Source organism: Anas acuta, chromosome 2, assembly GCF_963932015.1.
Source record: "Anas acuta chromosome 2, bAnaAcu1.1, whole genome shotgun sequence".
Classification (NCBI taxonomy): domain Eukaryota; kingdom Metazoa; phylum Chordata; class Aves; order Anseriformes; family Anatidae; genus Anas; species Anas acuta.
Window position 1 is genome coordinate 64,484,381 of NC_088980.1, and position 20,323 is coordinate 64,504,703.

At 38.9% G+C, this 20,323-nt stretch overlaps 1 protein-coding gene across 14 annotated transcripts in view; it reads right to left on the bottom strand.

Annotated features, from left to right (window-relative positions):
* Positions 1-20,323, bottom strand: part of HIVEP1 (HIVEP zinc finger 1) — a 124,298-nt gene that overhangs the window by 17,323 nt on the left and 86,652 nt on the right. For 13 of the 14 annotated variants that reach the window (XR_011092552.1, XR_011092551.1, XM_068670522.1 and 10 more), the window contains 4 exons: positions 13,744-19,682; positions 7,070-7,203; positions 5,602-5,783; positions 3,565-3,669 (listed from right to left, as the gene is read on the bottom strand). Coding sequence is in view for 12 of the 14 variants with exons in the window: in XM_068670522.1 (XP_068526623.1) it covers positions 3,565-3,669; positions 5,602-5,783; positions 7,070-7,203; positions 13,744-19,682 (6,360 nt within the window). In the remaining 2 variants the exon portion in view is untranslated. The remainder of the gene's footprint in view (positions 1-3,564; positions 3,670-5,601; positions 5,784-7,069; positions 7,204-13,743; positions 19,683-20,323) is intronic. The other variant, XM_068670514.1, reaches the window with a different exon arrangement.

Below are 20,323 nucleotides of genomic sequence, written 5' to 3' on the forward strand. Positions count from 1 at the left end.
TAGGCACACCCTACCACTCATGCATTAGCTTACATATGAAGTATTATGAGTTTAAAGTTAATAATTATTTTAATTTGAAGACAAATTGCTGTTTTTAAGACTGCATAGCAAAATGTTAACACAGCAAAAGAGGATATCCCCAGTTGCAGTCCATCACACTAAGCAGTTCACCTCATCTGACAATTTAATTCAGATATTAACATTCCTTACATTGTAACCCTGTATTTTGGTGACAAGAACATTCCACAGAGCAGAAGATGAAAGATAAATGGGTAAGGGCATAGTTTTAAACACAAAAAGCCAGGCCAGAAAGTATTTACTAATACCCAGATGATGACAAGTCCACATACAAAGACTGCTATGTTAAGAGCTCTGATCACATACATTCTCCAACAGCTAGAGGGCATCTCTTTTTGCTTTCCCTAGATGAGACAGCACAACAAAATTTCAGCTTCTCAGATTACTGAAAAAACAGGTTGTATGTGTGCGTGCCCGTGTTCAGGATTGTACAGTTTTGCACTCCTTACTCAATGTGTGTGTGTTCATTATGTGTACTACCATCAGGGCTAAGCTAACTTCTGATATAAATCTGATACATTCAAATCATGACTATGCTTAAAAAATGCATAAAAGTAGAATTGCCAAATTCCTTAGCAGTAAAAGGTTGGTGGTTTTGTTAAATTTCTTGCTAACTCTCTGAAATGAATTCTCTAATTCAAAGTCTGACAGAAGATATACAGATATACAGCTTAGTTATTTTAATGAAAGGTGTAGACATTTCTATTGCCATAAGAACAATCCGTATTTGGGTAAGAAACTAGACACAGACATTCTGCAGGTCAGGAAACCAGCCAACCTTGCACAGCCTACAGCAAAGATTTTATTTTTTTCCCCGAGGTCATAATTATTTCTTATCAGATTTTCTGTACCTTTCTTCACATCATCTCACATTATTTTCCAACTGAGGAAAGCCATTGGACCTTGCAGACCTCTGTCTTTGGCAGGGAACTCCTTCCCTGAGCCCAGCCCTGCCAGGAGAGGGGATGCCCTGCAGACAAACCCTGCCAGGTTGCCCTCGGGAAGGGAAGCCAAAAGGTGGTTGAAGCCACCTTTTCACTATGCAAGGAGACTGCCTACATGCCTCAAAAAACAGTCACATTCAAATGCAACCAGAAGATTAGTATGTACGGGATTTCAGAGAGTACAGCAGAACCATCTAAAATTAAAAAAAATATATATGCAAATAATTTGCACTTTTTGTTTTCCTCCTGGCTCTGCTTTACAGATGGGCCAACAGAAAGTTTCTGAATTATCATAAGAAACACCTTCCCATGCAGCTAGGTGAGCTGAGAGATTAAATCATATTTTTGAAATGTACGGCTACTCATTGAATGTCCACCGATAATTGTAAATACACTGTGTTGTGCAGCAGCTAGAGAGGCTGGACTGGGATGGCTGTGGCAGACACGTGTTTGTCATGGGCTTAATTACCCTGCTTCTTGGATGGGATTTTTTTGTGCTGAGCTTTGTGCTGCACAGCTGGTTTTGCTATGGGTACCTGAGCCAGATCATTTAGGGATCATAAATATCATAATAGATCATATAAAATAGGGATTAGAATAGATCATAAACATAGGGATTTCATCACCAAGTTTATGTTTGTTTCTGGGTTCTCAGTTAAAACAAACAAACAAACAAACAAACAAACAAACAAACAAAAAAAAAAGTGTTCCCTGTTTTGTTTGGAAAAAAAATGCACTGCAGCCTTAAAATTGAATCTCTGGAATAATTTCATGCAATTAGTGGCAAACCCTAGCAAATGTTTGTCTTTTTTTTTGTTTTGTTTTTTGTTTTTTGTTTTTCCTGTTTGCTGTTTTTCCTCAAAATACAATATATTAATTTATTAAGTAACTACTGTGCTGAAACAAAGAACGTATTTCAGGGAATATATAGCATATTTATAGTATGGTTAAATACACCTGTAATAGACCATTACACAATATATAAGGACACTTTCAGTTAGAGACAAAGAAGAACAATCTTTCCACAACTGTTTGAAATGGCTTATTTCTACAGGATGTTACTGAAAAATCAACATTTTAAACAATAACCATTACACTATAACTGCACATGTATGTAATTGGGAATACCAACTTAATAAAATATTTTCAGTTCCTAGAAAATGGACATACTTTGTGGTTTACAAAACTGAATAAAACGTTGAAAGCTACAGAATAATGTTTAAAAAAGTGGTGACAATTTTTCTGTCAAGCAAATGCTGAAAATGTTAATGAACACCGTTTATTTGTGAGGAAAGGATAGTAAATTGTCCTGCTGCCTATCTTTTGTGTTGTTTGGTACCTCAACTGCAAAGGGGAAAAAGGTTTTAACCTTACTAAAAAGGAATATAACTAACAACGCTAAAAATAGAAAATGCAAGTTTATTAGTATGTAGTGCACTATATACCTAGAACTGAATCATCCTAGTTGAGTCATATATCCAACATAATTTAGAATTAGATTCAAGATGATTCTCTTATTCTACTAGCAGTTGTCATATGGGAGCAAGTGCATTTATCCTTCTTGCCCTTTACTGTTTAAATGAATATCCCACTGCTTTTGTTTCTCAAAACATCATCTACATTCTAATAAACTATTCCACTGAAAAAAAAAAAGAAAAATACAAGGCAAGGCAACAGGACTCAAATCCCTGTTAAGAAGTGGGAGGAAGCAGAAAATGCCTCCACTGCATCAAGACACGTGGAGACCCAAATTGAAGTCCTAACACAAAAACCTGTCTTACATCTCACTGCAGCTGATGCAGCTACATCTTTCTTACCATGCTGAGCAAAGCCTACATGACCCCAGCGTGGCCCTCCTTGACTGTCCTCAATCTCACCTCCTTTTCAGTAGACTGGTCTTGGTATGCAGAAAGTGCAGAATTTCAATTATTAACAAGTAATCTTGATAATACTCTTGGCACTAGTGGAAGAGTAGAACAGGTCAAGATGAAAAACAGGTTGAAAATCTGTTGATTTATGCCCAATTATTTGTGAAGGACAGCACTCTGTACCTGAAGATAATCAGCCTCCTTGAAAAGCCTGTGCAAAGAACTCAGCATATATATGTATTGGGTACATATTTGTATCAATAACACTGTGGGGTGTGTTATTGATACAATTTACAAAATTTGTATTCAAAAGTTTGACAATTTCATGCACAACTATTTTCAAAAAATACTACATTTTCCTTTTCTTTTCCCCCTAGACACAGCTGTTCTTCTGGTACTTTCAATCTTCTCATATTTATCTGTGAAACTGATAAAGATAAACTGCATAGCACTGTGAAAAATTCAGCAGCAAAGTATGTTTAGCATATGTTTGTCATTTATTTTGGTGAAGGTTTTTCCAATATTTTTTGTTCTCTTTGACTAGCTTCTAAGATTTTTATCACTGTATCTTTTCCCTCTACAAGAATTTAAAAGCTTTGGAAAAGAAAGGGTAAGACATCAGGATTATAAAATAAATACCACAATGCAGAAAAGAAAAGATTTTAAATTCTTACCAAATTCTTCTTCTCCATCTTGGTCATCTATTAAGCCTACTGAGACTCCCAAATCCATGCATTTCTTGCTATGTGCCTTTGACTTCATATGTTTTGTCAAATTTCCTTAGGAAAAAAGAAACCAAAAATGAAATACTCTTTGACTATACAAATATACACCAATATACATACATCCACAACTCATTCAGTTACATTTACAACCAACTGTATAATTTTAATGAACACCTGACAGAGCCTTACCCCTCAATGTAAGTTTATCAAGGGCTATGGCAGATTCATCATCATGAATGCTACTAGTTCCCAGGCTCAGTTCTTTACTGAAATAGAATAGGGTGGAAATCACAGAAAATGACGCATTTTGCATGTGTGTAAAACATCCCTCAAGTCTTTCTGATAAATATAAATAAAGGCTGATTCAGTCTTCAAAATTATATTGACAGAAAACTACCATGTGAAACTAAAGTTCATATCCTGCAGCTCTTTTAGTATGTGATGGTTTCTATCATTTCCACTGCCAACCTAAATAACGAGATTAATTTTATCCATAATAAGAGCCTGAAAATATTTGCTTTCAATCTCAAAAATCAATGCGTATCTACTGAGAGGCTCCATGAGCTACTGTTCCCTCTTCCTTTGGAAAGAAAGTATGGCAAATATCATCCAAAAAAAAGTTAAAATCGATTAGAGAGTTATAATTGATGAGTATGTTGAATGTATATAAGTAACAACTCACTTTACACAATATTATCTTACAAAAACAGTTTGTTTGAGACATTTAAATGAAAGTTACAGTGGGTGAAATACAGACTCTTCTATAGTTATAGAATATGTAATTCCCACTTTGAAATAAGGTTAGGACTTAGCCCAAATTTTGCATTTCTTCTTATGAAGCTATATGGTATTGCTATTGACTTACAAATAGCAAAATTACCATCTGTGTGAAATTATTGCCTTTGAAATCATTGTTCTTTCATGAAGGGTAGTTTACTAAGCTTCAAGCACTTAGCTCTGCATCTAACTTTGCTAGTAATGGCAGCAGCCATGACAGCAACTGTAGAACAGGAATCAAGTACAAGCATCTTCTACAACTGAAGCAAGGGAGATTTTTATATGGGTAAAACTCAATTACCTGAACTGGGCCAGCAAGCCTACTCAGCAAAAACTGTAACAGAATTTATTGGGTTCACAATCCAGTATTTCATCTTAAAGATGGTGCAACAAAGCAATATGACACCCCAGAGTGTCAGGAAGCAGTGTTAGGTTTGAACACATCTGAAAAATATCCATCCCACTTTCTGCAATCCTGTGTTATTTATTGAAAGTTTTCCACCTAACTGCTGAGTAGTCTCAAGCCCACTAAAAGTACAAACGTTTCTGAGGTTATAGCTGGGGGGAACTATAACTAAAAGATGTTCAAAGCTCAGAAAAACATTACTGCTTTGAATTTTTCACTGAAAGTATTTTGGCTATGAACGTATCCTGCCTCTCACCTCCTATTTAAATTTGGACGCATTTACATACTTGTGTAAACAGGCTTTAGAAAGTAGGGGTCCATCTTTGGGTCGTATAAGGTCAAGCGGAAAATGAACTTTGTCCTTTGAGGAGACAGAAATCATTTTAATATAATAATTTAATAAATGTCAATTTACTGACTGGAACATTTAAATTGAGTGCTAATAGGAGTGCAAAATATGCCAATGTCATGTCCGAATGATCATCAGTGGGGACTTAAAACTGTGCTCACATCCCTACACAGGAGGGACATAACTTTCACCATATTTTCTTTTTCCAACATAATTTCTCATCTACCACAACATGCCACACAGTTTGTTCATATAAAGGTGTGATTATCTGAATAAGCATACAGAAGACAAAGGAAAAGAAGGAGATCAGAGACTTCAAATCCTAGAAATATTAGTCAACAAACTCCACAAAGAAGCAACTTCTTTGGCTTATAGGTAGCCAAATTTGAAAAGAAAAGAGTTGTGCTTTAACGATGAAGAAAAAACAGGGGAAAAATGTACACTGAAAACCAACCTCTACCTTTAGTTTTGAAGGAGAAGTTGCAGTAATTGCAATGGTAAGGACGGACATCTGTATGTGTGCGAATATGCTTCTTCAGCATACTGGGCTTCTTGCAACGTATTCCACATTCCTCACAGATGTATTTCCCTCTTCCTCTCCCCCGAACATACACATAGTCTTCATTTGACTTGTACCTAGTAACAGCATCAAAAGAATAAGGGAATTAGGTGTAAAGGAAAAAAGAAATCTAGTTAGAAACCATAATCTCTTAAATTAAAAAAAATATGTAAAATATGAAAAGAACAAAACGAAACTATTTTCTACTTGTGCATTTATTTCTTAAGCTCATAATCATGGACTTGTTTAGGATTAATGGTATATCTTTTTTAATAAAGGTGCCATTTGATACTAAGCATTTCAAGATTTCAAATTTCTTCTTTGCAACACGGGAATATACTTTGAAAAAATGTCAGCTCTTGGAAGTGAGTTTGGGCACCATGAGAAAGCTTTAAAAGGAGCACCTCTGATGCTCTGTGCTGGATGCAGAGAAGGAACAACATCAGTTATGACAGTGGGGACGTCTTTAAACATTCCTGTTCATGTGCTCAGGACTCAACCTCTTGGGGCTGTCTCTTGATGGAAAAAGTGCCTTAGACCGAACTCCACCATTCACCTCTCTACTCAAGGGCAGCAAACCGAGACCTGGTTCCTGCAACATCTGGAGCTGACCTGAGGCACATAGCAATGTTTTATCTGGGTGGCTGGTAATAGCTTAACTCCTAGCCTGGACTGGGCTCAAAACAAAAATCCATCAATGGAAAGCCCTAGAGCCCATTACCAATTACTAGAACAATAAAATATATACAATTCGTACTCAGAACTTTTAGAAGTGTCACTGGCACATTTTCCGACTAGAAAATATGTTTTATTAGATGTTGTACATGGCACAACACTGTGGCTAAAGAAACTGTTACTCATACCAGGTAACTGATTTTAAAATATTGCAGTGCGTAGACAGGAACTCTCAGTTAAGTATTTCCACAGTACTTTTCAGACAAGGACTTCTGCAACCTCCAGACAGCAACTGGACTGTCCCAGACTGTATCCTCTCTGGCAATAATTATACAAGCTTATGGCAGAACATATACATATTATTTATCACATAAGAGAAATACAGGAAAATAGGCTACATTTATGGCTGTATCTAGCTGTCTTTACTGCTGATTAATGTTTGCCCTTTGGAAAAAAAATGAATCACACTGCCTATTGTTTTTTATTTCATAATGTCCCCTCAACTCTCATGGCTCCATGCTTCTGGTGACTTTTCATTTTTTTCAGAAACATAAATCAACATCCACAGACCACAGTATAGGAACTCTTGTCTAAAATAAATCTAACAGGAAACAACATCTCTGCAAAGTCTAGAATGAAGAAAAAATATTTTTCCAACAGTATCTAGTACACAAAGTACAATACTTGCCCTCCATCAAATATTTTCACTCTTCTTGGTTCAGTTTTGTTAAAGGAATTTTCTTTATCATGCTCAGTACTTGATTCAGAGTTTTCCTTATTGCTGAATTCAGATGCAGTCATTTTTTTTCTATTTAATGCTCGCTGAAAGAAAATGAGATATACACACATTTATCATTAAAATTAGTATCTTCCATACACCATTGAAACATACCAAGTATTAGGAATAAAAACATAATTCATTTTACAAGCAACCATTTTGATATATATATATTTAATTTTAAAATACATGAATCAAACAGCATCTTTGACTAAACTTCTTTAATATGCACTAAACTTATCTACTATGCACTGACTATTCATGGACTGGCAAATCTATATGGAGACTATGGCACTGTAGGAAACCAGGAATGCTTTGAATATACCATAGGAGATGTCTCTTCCTTCCTTTGGGAAAGCAGAGGTGACATTTTTAACCTCACACATAGCCTATTACAGAGAAAAGATGCTTCCAATAAAATCCAGCGGATTCCTGAATGGTGACTGACCAACTCCCCTGCCCTAGAAGCAGCAACCGGACCATGCAGGCAGGGCTCTGCGGCAGCATCGGACACCGTGCCGCACAGCTCGACAGAGAGGGAGGGAGGAAGTGGTCGTGCACAGTTAGCAGTGCTTTCTCCCCACGGCTCAAGTACTGGTCATTTAAGTAGCACCTTCCCAGCTCCAGCTGCCTGATGGCTACCAGGGGCATGGGCAGTGAAGGACTCCCTTGTCCTAAGAGCTGCGTTCCTGCAGCACAGCAAAGAAGAAAAAGGGTAGACCGAGAAAACATACTAACAGGTAATGTTTCTGTTTTCTATTATTTTTCATAAAACACTCCTGTTGTGGTGTGGGGATTGGCTCTTCCCAGTTTGGTGAGGTTGCTAACAGTGACTCCAGAACTCTTCCAGAGCAGGACTCCACAGCTATCCACCACTACCAGGCCAAATTACTAGAAAAAGATTACCAGCAGTCTAGCAGAACAAAAGTACATTTCTCAGTTTCCTTTTATTATTAATTAAAGAACCTTTTTTTGTTTGTTTGTTTAAAAAAAAAAAAAAAAAAAGAGGATGAATTCCCCCAACACTTAAAGTCTACTCCTTCCAAGTCTGGGATATTTATAAAATGGGCAACAATGAAGGAAAGATCCAATTAGCTAGCAATTATTACTGCTGTATTTATAAACTGTTCTACCCACATAGCTGGCATAATCGCCACATTTGCTCATATTGATAAGTGAATAAAATGATGGGAGAAAAAAGACTGGCCTTATGTTTTCTACTCATTATAGAACCTAATGCTGCAAGCTTGAGAATTCTTGGCAAGAGGAATGGCTTTCACTGGGTGCCTTAAAATGACTGATGATTTGCACCAGTCATTACATGCATCAAAGGGTGACATCGCCCTGGCACCCTGTTCTCACCCATCGCCCTCCTTGCAATCTCTGCCACCGTATTTACTTCCCCCTCTGAGGAGGAATGGAGATGATGGGGAATTAACATGGATCAGAGGAAAAGCGACTTCCTATCAGGTTCAAATCCTCGGGAATCTGCACAGGCTGCATGCACCTCTCCAATCCATATGCTCTCATGTGGTCCTGTGACTGATTTGGGATAGATTTTCAAGCATCTGAGCAGTCCTACCAAAGCACACATGACAACTCTGCCTATGTGTAGGAAGAAAGAAATTTCACCCTGCATGTTTTAACAGTATTCAAACAAGGTGGAGGAAAAGATGGTTAGGATGAAATAGCAGAAGATGAGCTTGCTATGGTAATTGCAACTTAATTGTAACTCAACTTGTAGTTCCTGTATCATATACATAGGAATTGCTTTTTGTTTCCACTGTAAATAAAGAGTAATAAGGTGACATTTATAATTTAACAAGGAGAAGAGTTCTGGAAAAAAAAAAAAAAAAAAAGAATATATGCCATAAGTCTAATACTGTATAAATATTCCCAGCATCTGAAATGATGCAACATTTAAGTACCTGATCTCTTGATGCTAAATGATCAGTATTTTTTTCCACACTTATGTTTCAACAATGGAAAGACAAGGGAAAAAGAAAGATACCAGATGTATCTGGTCCAGGTTGCTACCCAAACTATATATTATATATTCACAAAAGTACCTAGAGTACAAAAGCTAGCACCAGGCTCTGGGATTCTATCCCCTTCTTGGCCTTTTTTTTGTTGTTGTTTTTTAATACAAACAATTATATACAGAGATAAGACAATCTAACACAGTTCAAATTATTATCTACTTCCCACTGATGTATTTTAATTTACTGATTATATGCTATTTTTAGCAGCTGTTTCAGTGTCTTAAACATGCAAAATGCTGCCATTCCAGAAATGCTCTAAGAGAAACATCGAGCTTGTCACAGATATCTACAGAAGTGCTCACTGATAATGAAGAAAACATGCTTAATTTTATGAAAAAATCCACACTGATACTGAATGAGATTTGGGTCCCTCTGTAAATTTTCAAGAGGGATCAGTCTCTAAGCAGCATAGATTTTTCGCATGCAAGTACTTTACCATACCTTACCTGAAAACTAACAAAACCCCACACATACCAGGGGGAATGTAAAAAATGACAGTGCAGTAAAATTTTCCTCTCCACAATTGCTTACACCTTCCACTTCTAACTCTTCTTTTTCTCCTACTACAGAAACATAGACCATGATTCATTTCCACTTTGTTTTGCTCCAATTTCACTCTACTGTCTCCAATTACTGATATTTATATCAGATTTATATCAGTTTTAACTGGTGAAAAAAACAAAACACAACAACAAAAAAAAACCCTGCTGTTAGGGCTGCCCAGAGACAAGAGTTCAATAGATACTTCTGGTACTTTACAGCATCCCTTGGAAACAAACAAACAAAAACAAAACCACCACTCACACACAAAAAAATGCTCAGAGCCTGAATCATTGAAGTTACAAATTTCAGACAATATTCATTAAACATTTTTCAAACTGGCACCCAGCCACTTGAGGGATTGAGGGAAATGTTTTTAATATCTTTTTTACTTTTTTTTTTTTTTTAATTTTTAAAATTTTCCTAGTTTACACATAAAAATCTTCTGAATTTAACTGCTTTCTATTGGTGAGTTGGACAGCTGTGGTCTATCGTCCATGAAAGGAAAGCTTTTAGTTAGTAGAAGCTTTCCATTCTTCAGCCTATTCATGCCTTGAGATCTTCATGCTGGCATACGTTGTTACTGACTCACCTCAGACAAAAAAGCCAAAAAAACACAAAGCAGAGGCTTGAGACAGAGCTCCTGTTGCAACACCAATGATTTCAGGCAACAAAAACGGGCAACAATATTAATGAATAAAACCATTAAAAAAAATAAGGAGTAGGGAGATAAAATAAGCCTTTTCCATACAAGTGAACCCCATGTTACATTTTAACATGCTGTGTTCATTCCAGGAGCTTCTTTCACAATCCCACTTTGTGGTTTGTTCTTTGAATCACTGGAACGTGGCAACTTCACCTATTGCCTCTGAGCAGTGAGTTGTGAAGAGAAAACAAAGTCCCAGGGTTACTTATTGTTTCCATTTTGTTCACGTCTCTTCATTTCCCATGTCATCTATTGTTGAAGGAATTACCTTTTTGTGACAGTGATTAGTACAGTTATACAACAATGTAAGCTCCCAGTAAACATGATTTGGTTCTGGGGGCAAAACTAGGGATGGTTTATCTTTTTGAGATCTGCAGTTAAAGCCCCCTGACAGAATGCTCCACATCTCTCTGGAAAGGGCTGAGACTGTGAGAGAAGAGGTGAGGGATAACAACACCATATTTCTATTGTTATTTATAAACGGTATTATAGTGACCCTTAGAGCTCTTTGTCAGGTCAGGGTTAAAATGTGCAAACCACTCGAGCAAACATCTTCTGAATGACAGTCAGACTTGTAATCAAAGACTTGTAATCTAAACTGTGGTTCTCCAACGAACTCAGGACCCTGCCACGTGTTTAAGCAGGAAATCAACCACATTCTTTTGAAGGTAAGAGAGAATTACTTTGCCTTTTTTTTTTTTTTTAATGGAATATTATCTTCCCAAAGGACCACGAATGTTCTGGTTCCACTGTGAACCTCAACCAAAAGATGACAGTGGGAGAATTACGGGGCATGAACAGAATGAGCAATTTCAGGTTTTGCTCTCATACAGCATGGCTCCTGTGATGACAGTAACTGGAAGTTTCCAAGTGGGCATGAGCCATTCCACTATCAAGTCTAACTAGAAAGTGGTAACACAGAGGTTATCTTCTAACAGCATCCTCATCATCCTGGAAAGCCCAAGACACTGAAAGGTACACAAGACAAACTTTGCGGGTGTTACATCATATCCTACCTATCAGGCCTTTAAAATTTTTAATTTCTACCACCCTGAAGAACCTTGTTTGTACAGTCTAAGATGCCAATTAAACTTTTATAGGTGATTTCTCGCTGTACGTTCTTCCTTCATAATGGCTGAAGAAAATTTGTAAATCAGCCCCAAGCAGAGCTTAAGAACTCTTCATCTTGACCTTGCTAGTGTGTTTGATGCAAAATGTCAGCAAGAAAGACTAATAACTGTAGTTCTTTTGTGGAAGAGGCAGTGTAAATGTACCTGACAGCTGCCTATTACTGCATTTAAGAACTCCTAGAATGCTTAAAAGGGTGCTGTCAAAATATTTTTCAGAGTATTGTTATCCATTATTTATATTCTAAACAGAACTTGTTTGTAGATAAAATTTATTCTTCATGAGGCACATAGTAGCTTTGTTATCAGAGAATTTCTTCTAATAGACTGTTCTTTAAAAATAAAACAAGCATGAGTCAACAACACAAGTAACAAGAGACTTGCCTTCCTTAGAACAAATTGCTCAACCATGTACGCTGAAAAAAGCTAAACCTTCCAATTTTGATTTATTTATTTATTTTAAGGTTTAGTACTATTTAAGTACAACATCTCAAAAAACATATGAGGAAGCACACTAGAAAAGGCAATATGAGTTTAAGCAAGTAAAAGGAGGCACACTAATATGGAATCAGTAACTGAATTTAGTTGTAGTACTAGCAGCAAGTCAGCAGTCTGTATTTCCCGCATGAAACATTATCGACTAAGCTTTGAACACCAAGATTAATGTTAGCAAAATCTCCCTATGATATCAAGAGAGATAGGTTTAACTCTATTGCTCTTTTGGCCATAGGGGTTTCTGCATATTTCTCAACTCCCCCTGTAATTCTGCAACTTATTCTTCCTCTTATATAGAGTTTCTCATCTTATTGCTCTTTCCCCCATTGACAGCTTTGTATTTTAGCAAAACACTCAGCAAGCACAAAAACATCCCCTTGTGACCTCTAGGAGCAAGTTTTCATCACTCAACATCAGCAGGAATGCACGTCTTTTCCCAAGGCCGTGGCATGCTTCCTCTAGAGTGAATGCACGCCCCATGGGTCCTGATGCCCAGCCTGATGCCCAGAAAGTTTTGTAGATGGCAGACTGCAGGTTTAGAGTAGTAACAGTTGCTCTGACCTCCCCAGAGCATTTGTATATAGCCTTGACAGCCTCTGAGCGATTCTGGAGAATTGGTGCTCTATGGAAATCCTCTGTTTTGCCAGCTAAGACAAACATGGCAACGAGCATACCCCACGCATAGCAGATAACAAAGAGGAGTGTGAAACCGCACTGTATACTAAGGTTCTCCTCAGCAAGCTTTATGGCTTTAATAGGTGAGTTAACAAAAGCTATGTCATCCACTAAATAGACAGTGACACTTGTTGCCGTACTATAGGTCTAAGAGTCACACTCGACAATTTGCAGAGGCACACCAGTTACTTAGAAATGCCAGATTCAGTGCAAATCAGCACATGGTCTAGTAAATCCTAGTACATCCATGCAGTCCTAAGGTGGTTAAAGAAATAAAAAGTGACTAGTTTGCTCTTTTCCACATTTGACTCTGGAATTATGTGGTGTTTTATGTGTGTCACAAATGTTACCCTGAGTATATTCCACTGCACAAGATTTAATGTCATCTTTGGAGCCATGTCAATCTAAGAAGTTGCCAATGTTTTTATGGAAGCTGTAATTTCCTTTTAAACTTCACTATTTTTGTCATTATTTCACACCACCAACTAACCTACGTGGGAGAAAGGGAAGTGGTACACTGCTCCTCCCACAGTTAGATGATCAGCAATGGTGAAAAATATCTTTACACTGTCCATGGACACCTGTTCACCATAAGCATATTTTTATAACAGAAAATACCAGGAGATTTTTAAAGGAAAATATGTAGCTATGATCTTGAATTAACCTGTTTCAATTGTTTAAAAAAAAGTCTATCTGAACTATTTGTCATACCCTTTGCGTTTAAAAAATAGCCAAACACAATCCTGTCACAATAAACATTTCATATGCAGATTTAAATCCAGGAACTAATTTCCATGAAAAGTGATAAATCCTTATAAAGAGGTTTCTTAATGGAATTACTTAAGATCTTTTTAGCAGTCTGATCCAGCATAACTAAAATAAATAAGAGCATGTATTACACATGTCAGGCACATTACATTCTCCAAAATATGAACAAACTCAATCACCAAAGCAAATCCTCCATAAACAATCAGTATATATCAAGCATAGGATAAGTACCTTAGTTAAGCTGTTCTTCCACTTGCTTGAATAGACCAGTACATCAGATCTGGGATGAGTAGTTCTTGCTTGAGTGTATAGCGGTTTTTCAACTTTCTGTTTTGAATTGAGGAGAGAAAGAGCTACCTTTGTTGACAAACCAAGTGGATTAGGATTGTTGGGACTAATGGTCCACGTAGAGTAGGCTGAAATTTTCTGATCGTTTTGCAGCAAATGCAATGGTTTCCTCTTCAAGAGAAAACACCAGGTAAAGCTCGTTGATGTCTTGAGGCTTGGAAATGACAACCTCTGCATTTCTCCTGTATTCACTGCAGCCAGAGTGGTTAGAGGCTTCGCTTGACTCTGGCTATTGATTTGATTGCTCTCATGATTACTAGTTGGGGATCTTCTTTCTTGACTGCTGCCTACAGCCTTTAAGAGAGAATTCTGATTACTCACTGGAGACAGTTCAGATGGTTTTCTAACTACAAACGCTGGTGATGCTGAAGACTTCACGTTTTCGGATTCTGGTGACTCCCTCAGGGTTTCTGAAACCCCAGTTTCAGATGAATGACAGTCGGGCAACAGCATGTCTGAAATACTAGCTTTGCTGCTTTTTTCATTCTGTGCAACACCATCAGGATCTAGGAGGTGATTTTCAAGAGGCTCTGTGGTGCAAACCTGTCGCACCAAGACTGGTTTCTTTTGCTTATTAGATGGGTCATTAGATCTAACACTCAGTGAATGTAATGGTCTGGCATCGGTCATGCAGGCAGCTCCACTCTCATCTTTAACACGTTTTTGCTGTTTTTCCATGGCAATATCTAAACTGTTGGCTGGGGAAAGCATTCGTTTACTTGAAGGTGTAGCTTCTTGTTGAGGGAAGAGTCCACTAACTGGCACTTTCTGAATAATATTCAAAGAGCTTGACAAAGGTGAATTTCTGGTTCCACTTTCTGGTATTGAATTTTCAAACTCAAATGAATTTGGCAAAGTCCTCTGATGATCTTTGTGTGATTTTGGCAGCTGAGTTTTGCCTTCAAGCATTGGCATTCTCACAGCATTTGTTTTGCAAATAGATTGGTTTACCTGATCCTGAGTCACGAAAATTTGAGGAAGGGGCGTAACGGTTGCAAAGCCATAGGATGGGATGCTACTGTAAATACGGACAGGAACTACAAAAGGAGGAATCTGATGTATCTGACTGCTGCAGTTATTAGGGACAATTTGTTTTAGAGGAGGCACAGAGTAAGGATTAGACGTATTGTCAGACAGTTTAGCCTGCAGCTCAAAGGAGGATGCATTCTGGTCCACTCCAGCTTGACTTGGGACAGTCTGACTTGATAGACTATTTTTTAGCAATTTAGAAGAGTATGGCTGACCTATATGTAATGTTTTAACTTGGAGTTGATACTTCGGAGCAAAACAATCCTTTTGTTCGTCAGGGTGACAAGAAACTGGGTATGAATTCACTTGTTCCCCTTGGGTTGATGTTTTAGTAGAAATCTGGGAAGGCTGATGCATTGAAGATTGCTGTCTTTGATTATCCAAAACATCATCTAGAGGCTGCTGAACTGAAGACAGGATAATAGGATTAGAATTTTGAATTGCTGAGTGAGGCCTGGAGTGAGTTTGAGAATGCTGAGTACTTGAAGGAAACTCCACCAAGGATTTGCTGGAGGTCTGCAGCCTGTGAAATGGCACATCTGTAGCATGAACTGTCTGAAACGAAGAAGTCAATTTAACTGGATGATTTTCTGGAGCAATATTTAAAGATATTTGTCTTACAAATGGTCCCCTCCTTCTTTCTAGCAGAGGCACGTGTCCAGTAACTCCATTTCCAGACGACAGCTTTGGAGCAGCTATCTCTATGAGTGAGGCAGGTTTTGATGGAGATATGCTTCCACAGTCAAAAGACTTACTCCTGTAGTCTACAACCTCCATCGAGGGCTGCGTGCAGCTGATCTGCTCCGATGCAGCACGCCTCATTTCCCTGTAATGCGGGCCAGGCATGCCCAGCACATGAGAGCCAGTGGGAATCATAAGGAATTCTGATGACTTACTAATAAGTTCTGCTTTAGAAGGATTGTCCACCTTTGAAATCTCATCTTTATCGAGAGACGCCGAGAAACTGGAGGCATGAGACAAACTACTCTCTCGACTTAGACTTCTGGAAAGAGTGGAGTCAACACTCGATTCAGCAGATGAGTGCTCCATTTCGGCCAAGCGAATTCTTTTCTTCTTCGGTGGAAGCTTTTCTGTTGGCAATTTTGACAGTGTTTCACTGCGCTGTGGCCAATTAAATCTTTCTGTCTTTTCCTGATCGCTGCATTGGTTTTCTTGCTCCCTGTCTGGTTCTTCTGTGACCAGTATTTCAGGAACCTGGATGTTATGCTGGCGAACGAGTCTTGATGTCTGAAGCGGTGTGTTCCTCTCATTAGAAACTGTTTGGCTTCCCTGCACTTCCCCTCTAGGTGCTTCTAATGACAGTGACTGATGATGCTGGGAAGTATTCAGATGAGAGGGTCTATCCTCTTGGACGGTGACTGCATTCAAAGAGCGATGTTTTGCAACCTTGTTGGGCTCTTGAGATGAAACTGGTGATACTCTTTCAAATGACTCCGATTTCTCAAATGAGCTATTTCTGCTCAGTGAATTGGTGTGCTGTATTACTGAAATACCAGTCCCTTGTCTTTTCAACTCCACCTTTTCTCGCATAACTGAGCTTGTCTGCTTTTCAATGAGCGGAGACATCTTTGGCTCTGTTGTCAGATCTGTACCTCGAGCCACAAGCTGAATTTGTGAACTTCGAAGTAGAAGGTTGCTTGGCTGTTGCAAACCTACTACTGTTGCACTGAGTTTTGACTGACTGGAAGAAATTGCTGGCTTATTTTGGCCTTCTACATTCTTTGATGGTGTGCTTGTGTCGTTTTGTTGTGGGTCATCGTCATCTCCAACACTTTTCATTTTCCTTCTCTTCCTTATTTGGGGAGTCTGCTCCCAGACACCAGTTGAAGTAGTGACTCTGTAGTGCAGAATTTGAGGTTGTGTACTATTTGGAACAGTTTTATGTTCAGGCTCTCGGATTGCAGCTTTAGTTTTAGGTCCATGCAACTCTGAACAGTAAAATTTCTTGTGGTTTTCAAAGTTTTCCAGTTTCCTATACCTGTTTCTGCAGGTTTCACACTCAAACATTGTTCCTCGCACCTGAGGGGACTTCTTAGTTTTTTCTAAATTTGATCCCTGTGCCAGGGACTTGTTCCTTTGCAATAAAGATTCGTTTGATAAATTACATCCCAGATAACTTTCTTCTGCAGGTCGCACTGATCCAAGAACTTGGCTTTCACCAGTAGAAGAATCTTCTATTGCTGCCTGTCTAACAAGGGTCCGAGGATGTCCACCTTGGTTCAGTGGAGCAGCAGGTCCTGATACAAAAACATCATCGTATAAGGAACTGATTTTATCATCAAATGACTGACTTCCTCTAAGTGGATGAGAGGGAGGTATTACGTTTGGAGGTACTGCTGAGTAACTGCTAGTAGGCATGGAATTACTTCGTGTTATAGGCAAACAGTCAAGGGATGGTACAGAGAGAAGAAAAACTTGCTTTGATTTCTCAGTGGGTGTGAAAGGAGACTTTGGTATATCAGAGCTAGAACTAGTTCTTCTTCCCATAGGCTTTAAATCAAACTGGAAAGAATCCTTAAATATGTAGGATTTTGGTGAATCTATGCTTCCTCTTCTTGAAAGAGATGTTCTTCTTGGTTTCACGCTATCTAACTGTTTGTCATCCACAACAGCTTCATTATCAGAAATTAACTTTGAGATACGCTCCTCAAGGGTTTTTGTTGCTATGGGAGGTCGCATTTGGCCAGAGAGAATCAAATTTTTCTCGGCACAGACTGTTTGTACCACTGATGCTACCATTCCACTTGCTCTTGGCACACAGGGCAAATTTTTATTTGAATCTTTTTCAGAGGGCAGTAATCCTCTTACGAAAGGAGCTGGTGGGCTCATTGTTTGATCAGCACTTTCAGAACGAGAGAAATAACCAGAATCAGTACTACCTAAACTTCTAGGGCTCAGAAGGCATTTTCCTTGCTGCTCCTGGGAACAGTCGGTTGCCTGTTGTCTCTGAAGCTGAGCATGCACAGCTCCTACTGTAGATCCCAGCTGCTCCTCTAATAGGCCCAGTTCCGTTTTCTGACTTTGTTTTATGTCATTTTCCTTTACTAAGACCGTATGCGTTAAATTTGATTGAAGATTTGTCACTTTAAAATCTCCTTTTCTCTGTGCTGCAGAAAGCTCAGGTGCTGGATCTGTTACTTTGGGGCTATCGGCCCTTAACGGAGAAACATTTACAGTATGAACCACTACTTTTGGTAAAGCTGCCCTTACTTGTGGTTCTGTACTGTGTAATGAGGAATCACCTGGGATACAATCTGGGTTACTTAGTGGAACAGGGCTTCCCTTCCATACAGTTTCTGCACTTGAAATGACTTTCACTGTTTGTGCAGATTCCAGTTCTTGATCATCTTGTCTTTCATCAGCAGTGCCTTCATCTTCACTTTCACCACTTTCTTCCACATCTGAATGAATGCTAAGTGCTTTGTCCGAGTCATGAGATAAGAAGAGACCACCAGCATCTGGTTGTAGGACAAGTCCGAGTTTGATAGCATGTGCATGGGATTTTTTGTGCTTGTACAAATTACTTTTAGTTTTAAATGAAAACCCACATGTAACGCAAGGATACGGTCGCTCTCCAGTATGGGATCGGATGTGCTTTTGGAGAACACTGGGCTTGGCACAGGCCCGATTGCAATACTCACAGACATACTTCCCCAGCTTTTTAGGTTTCTGGTCTTTCAAGAGGTTACATATTTGTTCTACGCCATGGTTTACAACTGATGCTATCTGGGCTGAATTATACATGGGACCTATAGACAAGTGTGTTGAACTAGGTGTGTTAACTGACAAAGGTGAAGATGAACTAGTTACTAACTGATTTGGGGGAAAAACCTGAGTTACAGTGGAAGATGAGGTGTGAACAACAGACGAAGTTACTGCTATGCTGTGTATCTGCTGGAGCTTGGCATTTTCTTGACTCTGCTGTTGCACCACAGAACCTGTGAGATTTGGACACATAACAACCTGGTGATTTTGTTGGCTGGTTTTAGTAACAAGGTCTTGTGAATGAGAAACCGACTGGACCTGCGTTTGTCCACTCTTGGAAGCTGTTGCTACATGCACGTTGTTCAATGTACATGGAAAATAGCGAGGTCTAGCTGTAAACTCATGCTGAGACAAAGCAGACTGATTTTGGACACTCACTGTATTGGATGTGAGACTAGGAGAGGTGCTTACAATTTTATTTGGTCTCAGTTTCTCTATCTGCACCCCATAACGGGGGCACTCTTGTGCTAAGGTGTTCAGTTCAGGCTCCATAGCTTTTAACAAGACATCGAATGCAGTACGTGTACATGGGGATGATGTACTACCATCAACAAAAGTGATACATTCATTATTGTCAGTCTTTGTTTTACTTGGTAAGGAGTTGGAGAGAGACTTCTTCTCTGGCGAGCTCAACTGGCTCACATCAGAATCCTCTACTGCCTGCTTACTCAAGTCAAAGGACTGATGTGTCGATGAAGGCTTTGTCTGCATCAGTATCTCAGATTTGGTTGTTTCAGCACTTATCTCACTATTAAGCACTGCCCCATTTTGTTTGGTACATTGACTTCCATTGTTCACAGGTAGGTGGTCCTGTGCCGTGACCTGTTCTGAGGCATCCGGAAGAACTTTTAGTGGTGGAAGGTCTACATTTTGTTTAACCTTGGATTCTGTGGGGTTTCTCAAAGGCGATTTTGGTATTTTTTTTAGATGGTTTTCAGTCACAATCTTTTTTCTTTTCACACCCTTAATTGTATCTGGGTTTCCTCTAGTACTAGCATCTGTGATTTCTGTTAAAACACAAAGAGTAAGAAAGAATATTAGAACTGGATAATGTAGTATATTTTTATTTATGGCATTCTATTGTCTCTAAGCTTCAGCTGTAAGAGTAGTTCACACAGCGAGCACTGGTGTAACAGGACTGTCCAACTCTCCCACCCTCCAGTATTTTTTGAATAGCAAATGTATCTTAGTAAAGATCCAGTTTGTTCCCATCTAGCAAAAGTAATGCATTCTAAATGATGCTCTAAGACATTACAAAAGTAATTAATTATAGAATCATAGAATATCCTGAGTTGGAAGGGACCCTTAAGGATCATCAAGTCCAACTCTTGACACCGCACAGGTCTACCCAAAAGTTCAGACCATGTGACTAAGTGCACAGTCCAATCTCTTCTTAAATTCAGTCAGGCTCGGTGCAGTGACCACTTCCCTGGGGAGCCTGTTCCAGTGTGCAACCACTCTCTCTGTGAAGAACCCCCTCCTGATGTCAAGCCTAAACTTCCCCTGCCTCAGCTTAACCCCGTTCCCGCGGGTCCTGTCGCTGGTGTTAATGGAGAAAAGGTCTCCTGCCTCTCGACACCCCCTTACGAGGAAGCTGTAGACTGCGATGAGGTCTCCCCTCAGCCTCCTCTTCTCCAGGCTGAACAGG